This window comes from Pleurodeles waltl, chromosome 1_1, assembly GCF_031143425.1.
Source record: "Pleurodeles waltl isolate 20211129_DDA chromosome 1_1, aPleWal1.hap1.20221129, whole genome shotgun sequence".
Lineage (NCBI taxonomy): Eukaryota > Metazoa > Chordata > Amphibia > Caudata > Salamandridae > Pleurodeles > Pleurodeles waltl.
The window spans coordinates 217,102,326-217,121,123 of NC_090436.1; the positions used below are offsets into that span (position 1 = coordinate 217,102,326).

The window sequence follows — 18,798 nt, forward strand, 5'->3', positions numbered from 1 at the left end:
GAGGCACAAATGACATCCCAAATGCTCTTTGTGGTAGTGTGGGTGAGCGGTTAGGCTTATCAGAGTGTAGTGCTGAGTATTTGTTGTACTCACAGAGGTAATAAATGAGACACATTCGAAGAATAAATCCGAGACCAATTTACAAAAATAGCATTTCTTTTTATTTATGTTTCAGATCCAAGAACTTATTTATCTGGTAAGTAGACTTTTTAGCTGAAGGACTTTGCAGTTTCAGAATTAGACAGTGCAGTTTTCAGAGTTCTCTCAGTATTACCCTATGGATAAAAAGAATGTTCAGCAGACACAGGTTTAACAATGACTTATGAAGCCACTGTCAGGGAGTTAAGGTAAGTACTGGGCAATGATCAGAACCACACTAACAGGTCACTCGGGAAGGCAATGGGGTGTCCCTGGTGGAGAGGTGCAGTAAGGCGTCAGGTGCCTAATGATTTCCTATAGGAGTTTGGTCCTTATGAAAACAAGCTGCAGGCTCTGGCTAGGAAGCCAGTCAGGAACAACAAACCGGTAAATAAACTTATGGTGCTTGGGGACATAGGTGCACCTTTGGTTCTCTTCTCCTGCATTCAGGGGGGACGTATGCAGGGGTGTCTTTAGGCATTGGGTTTTCTCATCTGGGAGCACTCCTGGTCGGGGAGGTCCAGCGTGTTGAGGCTGAAGGCGTTATTGGGTGTTTGGCAGGGGTGAACCCAGGGTGGACTCGAGGTCTTGGGAGCCAGGGGACGTAGTTGGCACTGGTGACCTACCTCAGCTGGGATCAGGGGTCATGGGTGCAGTGTTTGCAGGATATGTTTGATTTTCTCTCACCACAAGCCTGTAGGGGAGAGGACCTGCATGCAGAGGCTGCAGGCATCTTGAGAGTCCAAGATGGGTGAGACCACACTAGACTCAGTCTCTGGGCAGCTGGGGACCCGCATTGCCACCGTTGGTTGGCTTTACCTTAGGTCGTGGACGTCTGGTGCTGTGGTCACTTCTGGAGTCGGATTTCAGGGGTTCAGCAGCAGCAGAGTCTTTTCCTTGGAGTCTCTTCTTGCAGAGCAGGTCCGCTGCTCTTGGGAGACTTGAGCCTTTATTAAAGGCTGGACCAGTTGGCTTTTTGGGAAAGTCCTTTAAGATCAGCAGGCAACCTGACATGGTCAGCTGCTTCTTCTTTTCCCCTTGTGCGGGAGAGCTCTTCTTTCTCCCGGTCTTCTTAGTTCCTCCAAATCTAGTTCTAAGTTTCAGGGGTGCCACCAAAATACTCAATTTAGGGACGTTATAAGGAGTGCCAGGTAGTAGCCAAGGAACTGACCACCCCAAGGGTGACTACACCCTTCTTATGACCAGTTCTGCTGGGAAGTGAGCATAACCCTAACCCTAGTGTGCCTAATTCCTTCCAAGCAAGATGGAGGATTTTGAAAAGTATTGTCCACTTCAGATCATCCGCCTTAAGGGTGGGACTCTTAATTTAACTAATTTTCTTGCCTGTGCCGCTGCCAAAAGTGGGATCAGGATAGAGGGGTTGGTCACCTCCGCCATTTGGAGAGACCTTGGCCGCCTTACAAAGGCGGCAAGGCCTTTGGGCTTCCCGTCCTGGAATGTCCATCCTGCATGGGTGAGGTGGTAACATTTATGCCCAGTGCAGGCCTTTGTCTGAGGCTTTTGAGAGTGCTGGCTCACCCCTTAAAGGGCTAGAAGAGCATCTGTGGTGGCTGAGCTGGTCAGGACCAGTCAGTCAGCACACTAGTAGCTGGTTAGGTTTTCAGGGGAAACCTCTAAGGTGCCCTCTGTGTGCCTTTTTTAATACATCCATCACAGGGGTCAGTGAGGGTTTATTATTCTAAGATGTTTGATAACAAGCATCCGAGGATTCAGAGAATCCAACATGTAGCTGGGGAACTCATAATTACCAGTGTCCAGCACATGCACTTAAAATGGTTTCCCTGTTCACTTACTATGTCTCAGAATGAACGGAGACATGGCAGGGACATATCTGCTCATGCATATTTTCCCTCACGTGTGCCTTGATGCACCCTGCCTAATGGATGACTTACACCTGCCACTTGCACTGATAATGGACCTGGCACACACGGGTGTATGACAGGTCGTGTTTTAAATTTTGACCTGCACCAACTCATGCAGTCTGCAATGACAGCACTGTCTGGGTTTGGAGAGGATTCCTTGATGGTGGGTCAACTTGTGCTGCAGCCCTCTGAGACCTTCCTTAGTACCCCAGGCCCTAGGTCCCGGGGTACCATTTACTAGGGACTTACAGTGTTAGCTAAATAGTTTACAGATTGTGCCAAACAACTGTGCCGATTTGGATAAATAGATCTGGCGTCCACTTTAGCAGGGACCCAATGCACTAACCGTCAAAGTCACATCAGAAACCAGGCAAAAAGTGGGGGCTAACCATGTCAAAAAGGGTGCCTTCCTACATGGTCCATGTCATAGTCCTCCCAAGGATAATCGGTGGGGTGTGGGTAGACTGGCACACCAAAGTCCTTTGCTAGAGCTTAAGGGCTAGGGCCTATCTGAATAGGACTCCTGTGACCTCTGAGGGGAATTTGCAACTGGTGAGCGAGATGGAAGTGAAGGTAGTGGTGGATTTGGAGGAGTAGTAGGACTAAAGGCCTGGCCCTTTGGACCTCTTAAGAGGCACCAGTTGTAGAGGAATATCCGGTGATGTAGTGTCCTAAGGTAAGCCTTTACTACCTGGGTAAAGTATTATTAGTAGCAGAGATATTGCCTATGCTGGGGTGGAAAATGCGCTTCTGCCTTTCATCTATCTCCTTTTAGAACGTTTTGAGGATGTTTCCCTGATTCTGCTATTGATGGCTTCTGCACCAATGGCGCTTTCGGTATCTACGGAAACGTCAACTTGTGGTTTCGGACTCTATGGCTAGTTGGGACTAGGCTGTTTGTTTGATTGTGCCTCTGCTCCAAACCACTCCTAGGTGCCGGCTAGAGCTTGGGGTGGTTGTGGAAGGTTGTGCTTGGGACTCTGTGCCTTTCTCAGGAAAGAGAGGTGCTCGACTTTGATGTGCATCCACTTATGTGTCTTAAGTCTTCGTTGAAGTTTGGGTGTCAACTGTACTTGTGCGTCTCTAGGATCAACTGAGGAAGACTGGGCATCTTAGAACAGCGCTTCCTCCTCTTCTGGAGTCTATAGAGTGCTTATGTGGTGTTGGCAATTACCGCTTTGACAGAGGTGTTGCCATGTGGTCCTGGACTTTAGGGCCGGTGAGGGACAAGACTCTTTGCTGGATCCTGTCTCCATCCGAACCCCTGTCATGATGCCAACTTGAGCCCAAGAGTGATGGAGCAACCAGATGTGGCGTTAAATTGTGCATGGGGCTCTATGACTGACCCCAGAGAGGGAGGGGCTCGGCTTCAATGTGCAGCCAAGTCTTTGTCAAAGTTTGGGTGTCAATTGTGCTGATGCATCTTGGTGTAGTCTTTTATGTGAGACCTAGGGTGGACAGAGAAAGATTGGGGTTTTCAAACACCTCGTCCTCCTCTTAAGGCTCTGAGGAATCAGATCCATTGATATCGGAGGTCAGTTGAGGGGCTAGTACATTGAGCAACTCACTTGAATTCCTCCTTCTCGGTGCAGAGAAGATCTGTTCCACCTAAGATGTTCATTTTCTATGAGGATGAACAATACATTATTTGTTTATAGGCGCACCACTTCCCATTCCGTTATCAAGGGTTTATTTGCTCCTGGAGGCCAAGCAAGACTCATAGCAGGTTTTGTTGTGCTCTGGAGAGGTGCACATGTTACATGTTCCATTACTCACTGCATGTCTTCATTTTCCAGCATCAATAATGAAGATGCCAGGTTTCGAAGGGTTGGGTACCCTGAGAGCCGGGAGGCCTAGTCCACAGGTCACCAAGGTCGGCAGTGAAGTAGCCGGTTGCAGTGGTGCATCTCAACGTCTGGTGCTCTGTGTATGTTTATGGGGATTGGTCTGGTCACAAAGTTGCTGCTGGGATAGACTGAGAGTCCAGTCTGTGTGAACCACCATGGAGGTTCAAGTCTTGCTATGTTTGGGGCATAGGGACACCATTGGTCCTGTTCTCTTCAGTCTGGGACCTCAGGGTGCTGAGGTGGTTTGGACTGTCTGGTTTGGCGGTAGTCGCGGTGGACTGAGGGACTAGTCTGGTCAAACCAAAAAGTGGGCTTGGGTCTCATGTGCCTGATGGATGTAGGGACACCAATGGTCCTCTTCTCCTCGGGCCGGGTGCAGACGTGCAGTGGACCGTCGGGCATCCATCACCAGAGGCGGTTGAGGTGGGGGGTGGAGGGCAGCTGGAGTTTTTACTGCAGAATCAGGCTGTGGACGTCATTGGGAAGTCCTAAGACTTTAGCTCGTGCTAGGTGGCTCTGGTGCTGTGGTGCTGTCTGGCATCAGGTTTTTGGTGGTCCCAGTCCTCACCGTTCTTTCTTTGGGTGCCTGCAGATGCAGAGACGCAGCTCCTGCTCCAAGGGAGTAGTTTTGGGTGATTTATGAAGCCTCATCAGCTCTCACTGTTTCTTGGAGGCTGCAGTGGCAGGACAGCTCAGTTGCTCAACGAGGGTTGGGTGCAGCAGGCAGGCTAGCAGGGTTGGCACCAAGTTCGTCGTACTCCTCGGTTCTCGGGTTCAGGCTTCTTGTCCACTCCTTTTGTGTCCATTGAAGATCTGAGGTCCTGGTATCAGGGGGGGGTCCCCTACATTCTCAATTTAGGGGGTGTAAAGAGGAGTGAAGGGCAGTAGCCAATGGGCCACTTACCCTTGGGATCAATCCACCCCCTAGATGACCACTTCCTGTGGGGAGTGGGCATCACCATGTCCAATGTTCCTAAACTCCATCACTCACAAGAAGGCGGAATTCCTGAGGCTGTGTTCGTTTCAGGCTGGTCACCCTAGGAGTGTATCCAGCCTGAAAACGCTAAATACCCCCTGCTTAGCAAATTTTCCTGCAGGTCCAGCTGCCAGGAGGGATAGGCAGCTCCCTCTGAGGAAGGCCAGTTCTGCATACCAAAGACCGAGGGCTTCTTTAGAAGCCTCCTGCCTTGGAATGCAGTTCATCCTGTGGGGAGAGGTAACACCTCTGCCAGAGCAGGCTTTCTTTCTGACCTCCAAAGACACTCACCCCTGGGGGCCAGATTCTCGTCTGTCAGTGGCATACTAACTTGAACTAATCCTTGAGCCCACCAGCATTTGGTTAGTTTTCAGGGGGCACCTATAAGATGCCCTCTGGGTGCCTGTATCAATAAATCCATCACTGGAATCAGTGAGGGTTTATTAATCCAAGATGTTTTTACCTACATTTCCTAATTTCAATGAAGCCATCATGTAGCCTAGGAACTCGTATTGATCATTATAAAGCACATGTATTTAAAATGACTTCACTGCACACTTACTATGGCTAAGAATCGCGTACACAGCAGGGGAATATCTGCTCTAACAGATATGCCCACACCTGTGATATAATGCACCCTGCCTTTAAGCTGTAAAGCCTGTTGTAGGGGTGACTTGCAAATATTACATGAAGTTTTTTAGGGGGCATGGCACACAGTGTTTTTACTTTTAGGGAGCACTTTGCCACGCACCCTGCACTGACAGTCTGCATGAGGTTGGTGCTGGGACCCTCAGAGTGGCACAAGTTGTGCTGCAGCTCTTCGGGGCCCTCCTGAGCACCCATGCCCTTGGTGCCAGAGGTACCCTTTACTAGGGACTTAGAGGTTGTATAGAGCTGGTTCTGGTTGCAGTACAACCCTCTCCCCCACACTTTTTGCCTGGTTTTTAGGTGCAACTTTGACTGAAGTTGTAGGAAAGTACCCTCTTTCTTGGCATTTTCTGACTTTTGTCAGTGTGTTTGACTGTTTTCAATGGGATCCTGGGTAATTGTGTTACTAAAACAAAGTACCTTTATTTTTGTAACACTGAGTGTTTTCTTTCATGTGTGTAAGTGTGGTGTGACTACAGTGGTATTGCATGAGCTTTGCATGTCTCCTAGATAAGCGTTGGCTGCTCATCCACAGCTACCTTTATAGAGCCTGGCTTCTAGGCACTGCCTACACTACACTAATAGGGGATACCTAGACCTGGTATAATGTGTAAGTACCTTAGGTACCCACCACACACCAGGCCAGCTTCCTACAGAAGTGGATTAGTCCTATCTACTTTTGCCTCTGTATTACCAATTGGGTATCCACTGGACTCTGTGCACAGTGTACTTCATTTTAGTGCACTATGTAGAGAGCCAACTTTCTACATTGGTGGAACAGCAGTGAGGTCTGTGACTTTGCAAATGCTGATTCCACTTGGTCAGTAAGTGACTACACAAGTAAATCCAAAGATTGCCTTTAGTTAAATTGCATTTTTTGAATTGGGTATTTTTCCAAATTCTTAAAAGTACTGTTAGGGCCCTGGTTAGGTCCCTGTATCTTAACAGTAAAAGTAGTTAGGACTTCAAAAACCTGTTAGGGTTTTTTGTCTCTAGCCCCAAAATGTCCCAACTTTGGTAAAATAATGAGCACCTCAGATGGACAGGGTTGCGGAGCTTGAGCTTGACCGCTTCCCCCCCTCCCCCTTCCTCCCCTCCCTCCAGCCTTTCCCTTATGGTGTCTCACAGACAGTTAAGGACCCTCTGTATAGGGTACAAAATGATACAAAATGAACAGTCTCGAACCCTACCAGTGCAAGGCTCCAGAAGCTGCTGGCGGAGCATGGACAAGCCCATCATACAGATGAGGCCAATTACCCTGTAGATCAGGGCAGTGCAAGTGAGGGGGAACTGGACCCTCCAGCACTTTGAGCGGAACCTGTACCGCAAAGGTCTAGGACACCTCCCCCTAGTGAGGAAAACTGAGGTTCCTCAAGGACCAGAGACACTGTCTGAAGAGGAGATTCTTTTAGAGAGACTAGCTAGGAGATTTGCCGTGGAAGACAGGATCCTAGTAATAGAAAATGAGATGGGTTTAGCATCCCTGAATGGTGGCAGCAATCTTATAACCAGGGACAGAACAGAGCACTTTGACCCTGAAGGGATTGTCCCCAGATATGAGTAGGGTGATGAAGTCACCAAATGATTCACAGCCTATGAGAGGGCTTGTGTGTTCAGACACCTTGACAAAAACACTGGGGCTCGCTTCTCTGGGAAATGTTCTCAGGAAAGTGCAGGCTCAGACTTTTGACACTGAATGAGGCAGACTCGCAAAACCCTGAGTCAGTCCTGGATTGGTTCTGTGGACTTTTCAGTGAAAACAGTAGGTGGTTGGTTAAAGGGGAGTCAGATGCAAGATTATGATGGGCTTCATAATGTGATTATGAAGAAACACCTATTAAGTAACTGTACTTCTGAGAAGTTGCATCAGTACTTAGTGGACCTGGGGCCAGTCTCTCCCCAAGAACTGTCAAGGAAGTCTGATCATTGGGTTAGAACTATGATATCCACGGCAAGGCATGGATGGGGTGTAGGAAGGTGCCCCTTTTGGCATGGACACAACCCGCCTCACCCCCCCCAAACACACAAACCTATTGCCTGGTATGTGATGCTAACTTGTCTGTGTGCTGGGATCCTGCTATTTAGGTCCCAGCACCTGTGTTGGTACCCTAAACTGTACCATCACAACTGGCACACCTCTGGTGTAGGAGGCTGGCTCAGTTTATGGTGGACACCTATGGTGTGGTACCCTATGCTGAGTCCAGGCAACCCTTAGCGAAAGTGAATAGGTGTTCAAATAGCAAGAGCTCTTTAGGTGTAGCTGAAGCGTGCAGCTAAATCTTTCCCAGGAGGAATGTGGAGTACTTGCAATACACAGTAGTCACAGTAACTCACTCACACAAAAAAAAAACATACAAGTGTTGCAGACATAAAGGCTTCTTTATCACAACACTAACTACTAGATTAGAATTGGTATATCTCCCTTTAGAAATATCTACCCACAATATGTACACAGAATAACAAGCATAAATAGCATAAAATATACAGGGCCCTTTTGTGTGTGGGGGGGGGCAAATCATATACTAAGTAAGTGAAATGCAAAATAGTGAACCCTACCAAGGTAAGTGTGATAGTAACTAGGGGCTGGGGTAGATGAAAACACCAGCGGTAAGTACCGTAAGTGTCCCAGCAGTCAGGTGGCGAGTGCTTACCTTCCCAGTCGTCCCATAGACTAACACAGGGAAGTAGTGGTTGGAGTTCATGTGTTTGAGGACCCTTTCCAGTAGACGCTGAGTAAACCAACACTCAAGAGGAAGGTTCCAAAGTGCCCCCATCCAAGGATACCCAGACAACAGGGGTACCCACACCAGGGTAACCCAGATGCAGAGGGGAGAAGGGACTGTCATTGAAGTCAGGGGAAGTCTCGGATTGTCCTGCTGATGTTGCGACCCGTGGACCAGCCCGGTGGCACTGGTGTATGGATTCCGGACGTGGAGGTCCTGAAAAGGAAGAGGACATAGTCCTGCACCCTTGGAGGTGCCCAGTTGGTGCAGGTGGCAATGCGCACCCTCCTAGAGGTGAATTTCCTACAAGTCGGTTGAGGAAGGAGTCTAGCTTTGGGGCCTAAGAGTGGCAGAAGATCCTAGGAGTCGCCTATGAGCTGTCCCAGGACAGTCACCATATTGTAGGTGGGTCAGTGACTAGCCAGGTCACCAACAAGCACTGACAAATGCAAACAAGAGGTGAAGATGTATTTGCAAAGAGTTGGGGATCAGCAAGGTTCAGGAGACTCTACCCTTGAGGGGGAGTCAGGCCTGGCCCTCAGCACAGAGGGAGGCTAGCAGAACACTTTGGAGCCCCCACAAGTGACCCACAGGCGATGGACACAGGGAGTCTCCAGGAGGTCTCAGCAGCACAACAAAACAGAAGTCTTGCGTTACAGGAGTTGCAGGGCCGGGGTTTGTCTTTGAGTTGCAGAGTGCTGGAGGCTAGGGTTTCTTGGTACCTGAAGATCTCCTGGAGGAAGAGCCAACAAGCCTTGGCAATAGCAACAGTCGCGGTGCACAGAGGTTCCAGTTGAGTAGCAGGGGCGGGGGCCCACAGTTTCAGAAGTTGGTCAGAAAACAAGCAGGACCCAGAGGAGACTACAGACTCACCAGCTGTGATGCAGAGCCTTTCTATGTCCGTGGGACAGCAGAGCCCACCAGCCAGTCGATGCTCTCTTGAGGTGCCTGTGGATGCAGGGGGAGTGACTCCTTCACTCCAAGAAATATTCCTTTGTGCTTCCAGGTGCAAACAGTCTTTGTGACCCTGGAGGTTGCACAGCCTTGGATGTTGAAGAATTCTTGCAGGAACCGGAGAAAACGTTTTGCAATGGGAGCCTTCCCACCAGAAGCATAAGTCTTTAGGTTCCAAAGCAGACCAGCAGCGGTTGCAGAGGCCTGGAGCAGAAGATGGTTTGCAGTGAGTTACTTGTAGAGTCTTGCTCTATGAATCTGAGGACCCACCCTCAGGGGAACTCTTAAGTAACCCTAAAAGGGGGTTGGTCACTCTCTGAAGTGACTCACATATCAGGGGTGGTAAGGGACGTCATCTACCTGGCCTAACCAGTCAGATGCTCCCAGGGGCCTCTGCCCATCTTGTTTCCAAGATGGCAGAATCAAGTGGCTACCTGGCAGAGCTCTGTGCACCTCCCTGTCAATTGTGGAGTTCTGTGCAAGAGTTGTTACCGGGGGTTCTTGAATTGCTGCAAACCACACTATACAAGGAGGGCACCAAATATGCCCTTCAACAGTCTGGTGAGGCTCAGAGTCCACCCCAGCTCTTGGGCATCTAATACACAGGGGTAGGTGGTTACATCTCTCCCTTGCTGGAAGTCCTTTGTTCTGCCTCTCCAGCTTGAGGCAGGCTTGCCAGCAGGAGGTCAGAACCGTGTCTGGGGTCAGCAGCAGCTTGGGCTGGCAGCTAGAACCGATAGGTCTGCACTGGGGATCCACTAAGGAATCCCCAGAGTACATGGTATCATGCAACTAGCAATGGAATCGATGTAGTTGCATGATTCGAACATGTTTGATACCAAACATGCCTAGGTTCAGAAACGCCATTACGTTGTTGGACTACTCATGTTGACCATTGTCGACTGCATACCTTAAGATTGCTTCCCCTCACTTAGAGTCCAGGAAATGGGGTCTGGGATATGTTGGGGCACCCTGCTCATGTAGCAGTACCCTCATACTTGAGGACATCCGCCCTGCCCTTGGGCTGAAGTGCATACCAGAGGGGTAACTTAATGTCTAAGTGCAGTGACCAGGATATAAGGCAAGCATTATATCTGTGGTGAAAGGATGCATGCACCCTTTCACGCAGGCTGCAATGGCAGGCCTGCAGACATAGTTTGCATGGTCTCCAATGGGTTACATTGTTTCTCTGGCTCCTTCCAGCAACTGCAACATCTCCACGGCTGTGCATCCTTCTGGATCGGCAAGACTTCAGCTGCACCAAGAAGGAAGAAGGAATCTCCCTTGGAGTGAAGGAGCCACTCCCCTGCATCTGGAGGCACCTAAGGCAATGATGTCTGGCTGCATGGATCTGCTCTTCTCTGGAACTGCGTGAATCTTGCAACACAGGTTGTGATCCTCTCTGCCCTCTGTCCATTTTTTGAGACTGTGAGCCCTTGCCTCTCCTTGCAGGAAGGTATCCCTGTGACTCTTGCAGCAACCAAGGCTTGTTAACTCCTGCTCCAAGTGATTTTCAGAATCCAAGTATCCCTGGGCCCCAGCACTTCATCCCTGCAAGGACAGTCTCCTCTGCTCCTCCAGCAGCGCAGGACTCCTCTTCATGTGTGCTGACTGGGCCTCCATGTGACTTACTGTGCCTGCTGCCAGTGGGTTGCCTCTGGGGGCTGCAACTGCTTCTGTTGGCTCTCCCAACTGCTGAGGGTCACCACGGACTCCCCTCCAATGGTTGAGTCCCCTGGGTATTGCTGATCCACTTCAGCATTGCAACTCTTCTTTTGCTTCTTTCTTTTGCCAATGCTTGTTGTTGGTTCTCCAACACCACTGACCATCCGCACCCCAACAGCCAACATGGGACACCATCTTCACTACTCCAAGAACACCTCTTCAGCTCCTGGGCTCCACAGCTGATCTTATTTCCCTGTCCACCTGGTTCTTCTTCCACATAAAGGTGGGTAGTAGCTCCTGCCCTCACTGGACACTCCATTGTGGACTGGACTCTGTCCTCTTCTTTTTCAGGTCCTCTTCTACTGGAATCCACCTTTGGTTTCTTCTAGTCTGGTCCTGTTCTTGTGCAATCCTTTTTCCAAGTCATCCTGTTAGTCCTTGGGGAGATCAGGTACTTACCTCTGCTCTCCTGGTCGCTGGAGGTCACTCAGGTGCTCACCTCTTGGGGTAACGAGTTCTTCCAGCTCCCCTCTAACAACTCCATAGCCTTGGTTGGGCGACTTCACTTTGCATACTGCTTTCTTAGTATATTGTTTGGCCCTACCCTAGGGCCCCTCCTACATTCACTATGTATTGCCGATGCTTGATGTTTCTATGCTGATTGCTGTTGTGATATAACTAGTGTGCGCGTACCTCTGGTTGGGGGGGGGGGGGGGGTTGCCCTTAAGTAATCTAGTATTGTGTTACTATAATAAAGTACCTTTATTTTTGTAACACTGTGTGGTTCTTTCATGCGTGATAGGTTGCCGTATGATTATAGTGGTATTGCATAAGCTTTGCATGTCTCATGGATAAGTCTTGACTGCTCGTCCACAGCTACCTCTAGAGAGTCTGGCTTCCTAGACACTGCCTACACTTCACTAATAAGGGTTGCCTGGACCTGGTATAAGGTGCCAAGACCATAGGTGTCCACCATATACTTTACACTCCTCCTAGATAATCTTTAGCTGCTTGCCTCAGCTACTCCTAAAGAACTTTTGCTATCTGGACACCTCTTCGCAATCACTAAGAGTTACACTAAAACAGTTTAGGTGTACACCATAAACTGAGCCAGCCTCCTACAACTGGTCTTTATTCAAAGTACTAGTAATTAAGACATTTATGGAAGGCCTTAAAAGAGTAGTTCCGCCCAGGGTCCCCCCCTGCACCAGCTTGGACTCTCAACATTGTACTTACCAGACTCATGGGTTCTCCATTTGAACCTTTACATGATTGCCCTTTGCAGTTTTGATCATGGAAAGTAGACTTTCTGGTAGCAGTCTCTTCACTCAGACTTGTCAGTGAGCTCCAGGCACTAACCTTAGAAGAACCTTTTTGTAAAACTACACAAGGACAGGGTAGTCCTTCATACTAACCCAAAATTCCTTCCGAAGTTAGATTCAGCTTTCCACCTGAACCAGTCAATTGAACTATCGGTTTCCTTTCTGCAACCTAGTTCAGTTGCAGAAAGTGCCCTGCACACATTAGATGTTAAGAGCATTAATGTATAATATTGACAGAACTAAAGAGCTTTTGAAAACCAAACAACTTTGTTGCTTTTTCACCCGTCACACAGGGCAGCCTATATCTAAATCAGACATCTCAAGATGAATAGTCAAATGCATTCACACTTGTTACGCAAATGCTAAAATAACTTTGCCCACACCTCCTAGACCTCATTCTACTCGCAAAATAGGAGCATTTTTGGCCTTCCTAGGCAATATACTGTTAGTTGAAATCTGCAAAGCAGCTACATGGTCTACTCCACACACTAAACACTACTGTGTGGATCTCTTTGCACACCAACAAGCTAATGTAGGACAGGCAGTGTTATGTACGCTTTTTCAAACAACTGCTACACCCACAGGTTAGCCACCGCTTTTTAGAGGGCTTTGCTTTCAGTCTGTGCAGATCATGTGTATGTACAGCCAGACATCCCATTGAACGGATTATGGTACTTATTCTGTAAGCATCTGTTCGTGGCATGTAATGCTGTAGATTCACATGCGCCTGCCCTCCTCCCCGGACACCTGTGGCCATTGCAGTATCTTATCACTCACATAGGCATGGTCATCTCTTTAGTATCACTCTCACACTCCATTCTCACCCGACTGCAGCAAAACAATCTAACAATAGAGCCAGTGCCCATGCGCAGTATCACTGGGAAGGAGGAGTCACTCTACTTTGTGACTCGAAAGAGTTATTTGAAGAAAAACAACTGGCACACATCCGGACCCAGTGCTAGATGGCAGGAGTATACAGAGCATGTGAATCTACAGCGCTACTTGCCACAAACAGATGTTTATGGGATAAGTAACATTATCCATTTGGGGGCTGGACCCTTTCATACCCAGAACCCAGGTCCTAAATTCTACCACAGTCTGGTCACACTAGAGACAGTAAGTACATAGCCACAACCAGAGATGAATGTTAAAGGGAGGTGACTTGCAGATCAAGTCTGTAGTCTGGCTCATTGTGATTTCCCAGCTGGAAAACTGCACTTGTGTCCCTAGGCACATTGTTTACAGTCTAACTAATTGTCATAGTATCACCATTTGGGTAGCTCACTTAATTTACTGTTCATGGGCATTATAGTTTGTCATTTTTTTTCTATCATTTTAAGTGTTTAGGGATCCCATACTTGGTCATTTGTAGTTAGTGTTAATGAATTTAAAGAACATACCCATGGTAGAGAAGCAGTACACCGCAAAGTAACTTTTCCGTTAGTGGCAAGAACACCTTGAAATAGGTTTGCGTTAAGTTCTAGTCAAGTCTCCGAGCTACGATTTATATTGTATGCTCCAACTAAATTGAACATTTATAATGTTTCTAGTTTTCTTAACAAAGCAGTTTAGTACAAGGCTGGAATTTAAAACAAAACATTCTTTGTGTTATTATTCAAGGGTTGTAAACCGTTTAGTTATAATTTGTTATGTAAATCAGTTTATTACTTTAAAACAAAAGCAATGTACATTTGTTTGACTACCTTATTGATCTATTTTATTTTGTTGAATAGTTTTCTAGGAAGTTTTACATAGCTCAGTGGTTTCGCGATACAACAATGGAGACAGAAAAAGCAATGAAAACCCAGAAGGAAGAGGAATCTTCGGAAGGAGGGCATCATGCCAAGGAGATTGAATCAACAGGTGAAATAATGCAGCGAGCTGAAAATCGCAAAAAATTTCTTCGCAACATCCTTAAAACCGCACCTTCCCAATTCAGCACTTTAAAGTGAGTTTTTCATTAAATAGGTTGTAGCAAAAACATATATTTTATTTACAGATAATTTTACTTTTAATGATATTAAACAAGACTTTACTTTGTTGTAGGATGAACTCTGGTACTGTGGATTATGATGATGCATGCTTGATTGTGCGATATTTGGCCTCTATGAGGCCTTTTGCCCAGAGCTTCGATATTTATTTGACACAGGTAATGTCTACCATGCTTTTTAGTATATTGCAGAAGTCATGTTCTTGTTTTATTCACTATTTATGGAACGTAATTTATTCACATTCTCTAATGTTAAGTGAACCAATGCTAACTCAGTGTACTAATAGTGCAGTGTGACATGAAAAAACAAAGGCGAGAGATTCGAAGAAAAGAGTCTACACTGTGTTTTCCCTAACCCATTTTGCATCTGTTGTCAGATCTGCAGTATCTCAGAGCTGCCCCCACCTTCAAGCTCTATGACCAGAAAAATAACTTTTGCCTTCATATCTCTTTTGGATCAGTCTTCCCTAATTGACCAGCCTCAATTTTCTTGGACTAGGTCATGTTGGATATCCAAGACTGAAGATATTGACGCTTGTGTCTTTTCACTTGCCTGTCCAGTCTACAGATATTTTCTTGTCCTTTAAGTTTCTTCTTCACCCTTTTTGCCTACATCATCAGAATCTGGTGCTCACTTTCTCATTGCCTTATCGGTTGTTGAGTGGAAGGACAGTTCATTTTCTGGCTTTCCTACCCCGCAACACTTATCCTTCTGTGTCCTGAAGCCCTGACATGGCTGTTGCTTTAAGCTGCTTTCATAGTGGATATGGAACGAGTGGTATTACGGCTTTTGGTGCTGTTCCCTGTGCTTTATCTTTGCGGAATCCCCTGGACCTAAGAAAAAATGTGACTGCAACCTCATTCACAAAACCTTTTTAAAGGGGTGACGAAGGATATAAAGTGCATTGTTATCAAATAGACTGCCTTTGACAAGGTAAAAATGAGACCTGTGCGTTTAGGACTTTACCCTTCCTTCTGTATCCCATCATTCCCCACAGGTGACTGTTACGTCAGTTCATTTTTACCAACCAAGGGGATCCTCGCTGCAAATTCTCTTGTTTGGGAAGGTAGGAAAGTTTCTTACAGATTTGAGGATCCCCATTGAAGAGAATCCTCATCTATAGTCATCAGCACTGAATAGAATAGCGTACCCATCTGTGTAGAAAGTAAATCAATATCAAAAACAGCATCCCATGTCACCCAAATAGATTCCTTAACGAAGCCTGTTTCACTTGGTCATCTGGCCTGTAGTACAAATCGAGGCAGTGTGCTCCGAACATATGGATGTCTTTCCATATTGTTGTCTTAAAAATCTCCGCAATAGGGACGCTCTACAATAGAGCTTCTTTTAACAGTGTTTCTCTTAACTGTGGTCTTTTTAGGGAGACATTTGTTTGCTAACTAGTAAAATAGCAAAATACACAACCCTATCCATATAGAGATTACCTGATTGAACCTGCACCCCCTCCCCAACCCTTTCCAGGGCTGACCTAAACCCCCCAGGCCTGTGTCCTGGAACTGCAGGTACTTACCAGCAATCTGCTTTCTACCGAGCACCCCCAGTCCTCATGAGGTTCCTTTGTAAATCCGACGTAACTTTAACCTCTGTACCCAGCCAGCCTCCTGTTGCTGATGGTGCACTTTTTGAGTCAGCCTAAACTTTGACCTGTGGACATTCTAACCCCTGAAAACTGAAATCGTAAGTCGTGTACTTACCTGTTAACTGTGCTAATACTTCACCACCACCCTCACCCCTCCAGGACTCTATTGACCCCTATGAAAAATTGCACTGTCAACTTTTGAAATTGAAAAGTTTTCCTTACCTGTAAACTGCTTTCCCTGCAAAAACTAAACATTTGATACATATGCTTGATACCTAGTGACAACTGTACTTACGTGAAACAAAGACCTTCTGGTTCTAGAAATAAAGTAACAAAATGTATTTTTGCTCTATAAAGCAATTTGTCTGTAATTAGTCATTGTGTGTGCCTCATTTCTTGACTGTGTACAACAAATGCTTTGCACTACCCTTTGATAAGCCTAACTGCTCGACCACACTACCACAAAAGAGAGCATTAGTAGTCTGCGTTAGCCTCTGTTAAGCCTCTGGCGAGTCCCTGAACTCTGTGCACACTATACCTCATGTTGGTATAGTATATAAAGAGCCAGCTTCCTACAGGCGCCCCAAGGGTAGGGTGCAGGTCCCTGTGTGTGGGGGCCCCCCTGCATGAGCAGAGGTGCCCCTACGAACTCCAGTACCAATTCCCTGGACTTAATAAGTGTGTGGAAGCCATTTTAGCTATGTACTGGCCATAGGTTACTACTTGTGGTCCAGCTACATAATAGTAACTCCAAACCTAGGCATGTTTAGTAGCAAACATGTCAGAATCATACCTCAATCCTGATGCCAGTATTGGTGGTATGGTTCGATACACTTTGGGGACTCCTTAGAGGACATCCCAGTATTGCTCCTACCAGTCTTCAAAGGTCTGCGAGCAGCACATGCTGCTGCCGCCGCCTCTCACAGGATTCTGCCCTCCTGCTGCTTGACCAGCTCAAGCAGGAGAAAGCAAACAAAGGATTTCCTGTGGGAGAGGGTGGTAACCTCCTCTCCCTTGGAAATGTGTTTGACGGCATGTGTGGCTGTAGATATACATGCTTTGCATAAGCCCCCCATCTAGTGTTGGGCTCAGAGTGTTAAAAGTTGTTTTTCGTTAAATCTTTTACAAGGCTGGGGAGGGGCAGCCTCCCCACGCCAAAGGCTTGCTTTCAAAGGCACATTTGGTGCCCTTGTTACATAATCCAGTTTGCACCAGTACGTGGACCCCCAGTCCCTGCTCTGGCAGGAATCTACTCAGAGGAAAGTGGAGTGACCACTCGCCCGTCCATCACCACCCCAGGGGTGGTGCCGAGAGCTGCTCCAGGTGGCCTATTGATTCAGCCATCTTGAAAGCAAGATGGGCAGAGTGCTCCTGGGAGCATCATAGTTGTCGGGCAGATGTCAGTGACCACCTTTGATTAGTCAGCTTGCAAAGTGATCAGGCCCCTTTTTGGGCTATTTAGGGACTCCTTTACGGGTGGGTCCCCAAATTTGGCATACAGGGCTCCACCAGGACTCCTCTGCAAAGACCTCTTCTGCTCCTGGCCACCTTAACTGAACAAGACTGCAACACTGAGACTACCTCGCCCTGCAATATTGTTTCCGTGGCTCCTGTCAGCGCTTTGCAGCATTTTCATGGCTGTGCATCCTCTGGGGTCAGCAAGATTTCAGCTGCACCAAAGCAGCAAGAAGGAGTTTCCCTTGGAGTGAAGGAGTCACGCCCTCGCATCTGCAGGCACCCTAAGGCGGCAACGTCCGGCTGCTGGGATCTGCTGTCCTCTGGATCTGTGAAGATTCTGCAACACAGGTGGTGGTTCTGAGGGGTCCTCTGCGTCCTCTTTGCCTTCTCTCCAACTTGGGAGACAATGAGCCCTTGTTTCTTCCTCCAGGACAGTTGTGGAGCCTGTGCTCCACGACTTTTGCACCAACCAAGGCTTAATGACTCCAGCTCCAAGGGATCTCCAGGCTCCAAGTAGCCCCAGCCCTCAGCAGTACCTGTGCAAGGACAGTCTCCTCTCTACTGCTCCAGTGACATAGGACTACTTTTCAGGTGTGCTGCCTATGCCTCATTGCGACTTACTGTGCCTGCTGCCAGTGGGTTGCTCATGGGGCCTCCGACTACTTCTGCTGGCTCTTCTGTATTCAACCCAGACTCCCCTCCAAGGGTCGAGCCCCCAGGACATTTCTGGTCCTCTCCAACCCTACAAATCTCCTTCAGCTCCAGTTGCATTTGCTTGTGCATCTTGGTGGTCCTACAGACCACTGACCCTTCTGCAATCTGGTGAACATTGAGGGACAACTCCCAGGTGACTTCAGGGACTCCTCTGCAGCTCCTGGTCACCGTAGCTGGCCTTCACCCATCACTGTCGTCCCAGATCTTCAACCACAGAAGGGTGGGCATTGCCTCCTGCCCTGCCTGGACGCTCCTGCGTGGACTGCACTCTGTCCCCTTCTTCTACAGGTCCTCTTCACCCATGATCCACCGTTGGATTCCACTGGCCTGCATTGTCCCAATTTTAAGTCCCGATGTTAGCCTATGGGACGGCCAGGTAACGTACCTCTGTTCTCCTGGTCGCTGGGGGTCTTCTAGATACTCACCTCTAGGGGTTGATACTCTCCTAGCGCCTGGCTAACCACTCTATATCCTCTGGTGGGAGACCCATTCTCGCGTTCCACTATTTTAGTACATGGTTTGGTCGCCCTATAGGGCCCTTGCAATTTTGTTTCCTTTTCTAATGTGTTTATGCTAGTTCCTAGTACTTACCTGTGTATATTTTGTGTGTACTTACCTACAGAGAGGGGTGGATTGCCTATAGTATTCTAGTTCATTGTTACTATAATAAAGTATGTATATTTTTGCAACACTGTGGATCCTTTCATGTGTGATAAGTGACTCTGTGACTACTGTGGTATTGCAAGTGCTTCACACTCCTCCTAGATAAGTCTTGGCTGCTCACCGCAACTCCACTAGAGCCATGGCTTCCTAGACAATGTAACACTACCTAGTAAGGGTTGCTTGGACCTGGTATAAGTTGCCAACGCCATAGGTGTC

General features: G+C 47.7%; 1 protein-coding gene across 17 annotated transcripts in view; it reads left to right on the forward strand.

The window, feature by feature from the left end:
- Window positions 1-18,798, forward strand: part of NIPBL (NIPBL cohesin loading factor) — a 1,341,000-nt gene that overhangs the window by 880,171 nt on the left and 442,031 nt on the right. For all 17 annotated transcript variants that reach the window (XM_069221119.1, XM_069221174.1, XM_069221201.1 and 14 more), the window contains 2 exons: window positions 13,890-14,104; window positions 14,203-14,305. In XM_069221119.1, the coding sequence (XP_069077220.1) occupies window positions 13,890-14,104; window positions 14,203-14,305 (318 nt within the window). The remainder of the gene's footprint in view (window positions 1-13,889; window positions 14,105-14,202; window positions 14,306-18,798) is intronic.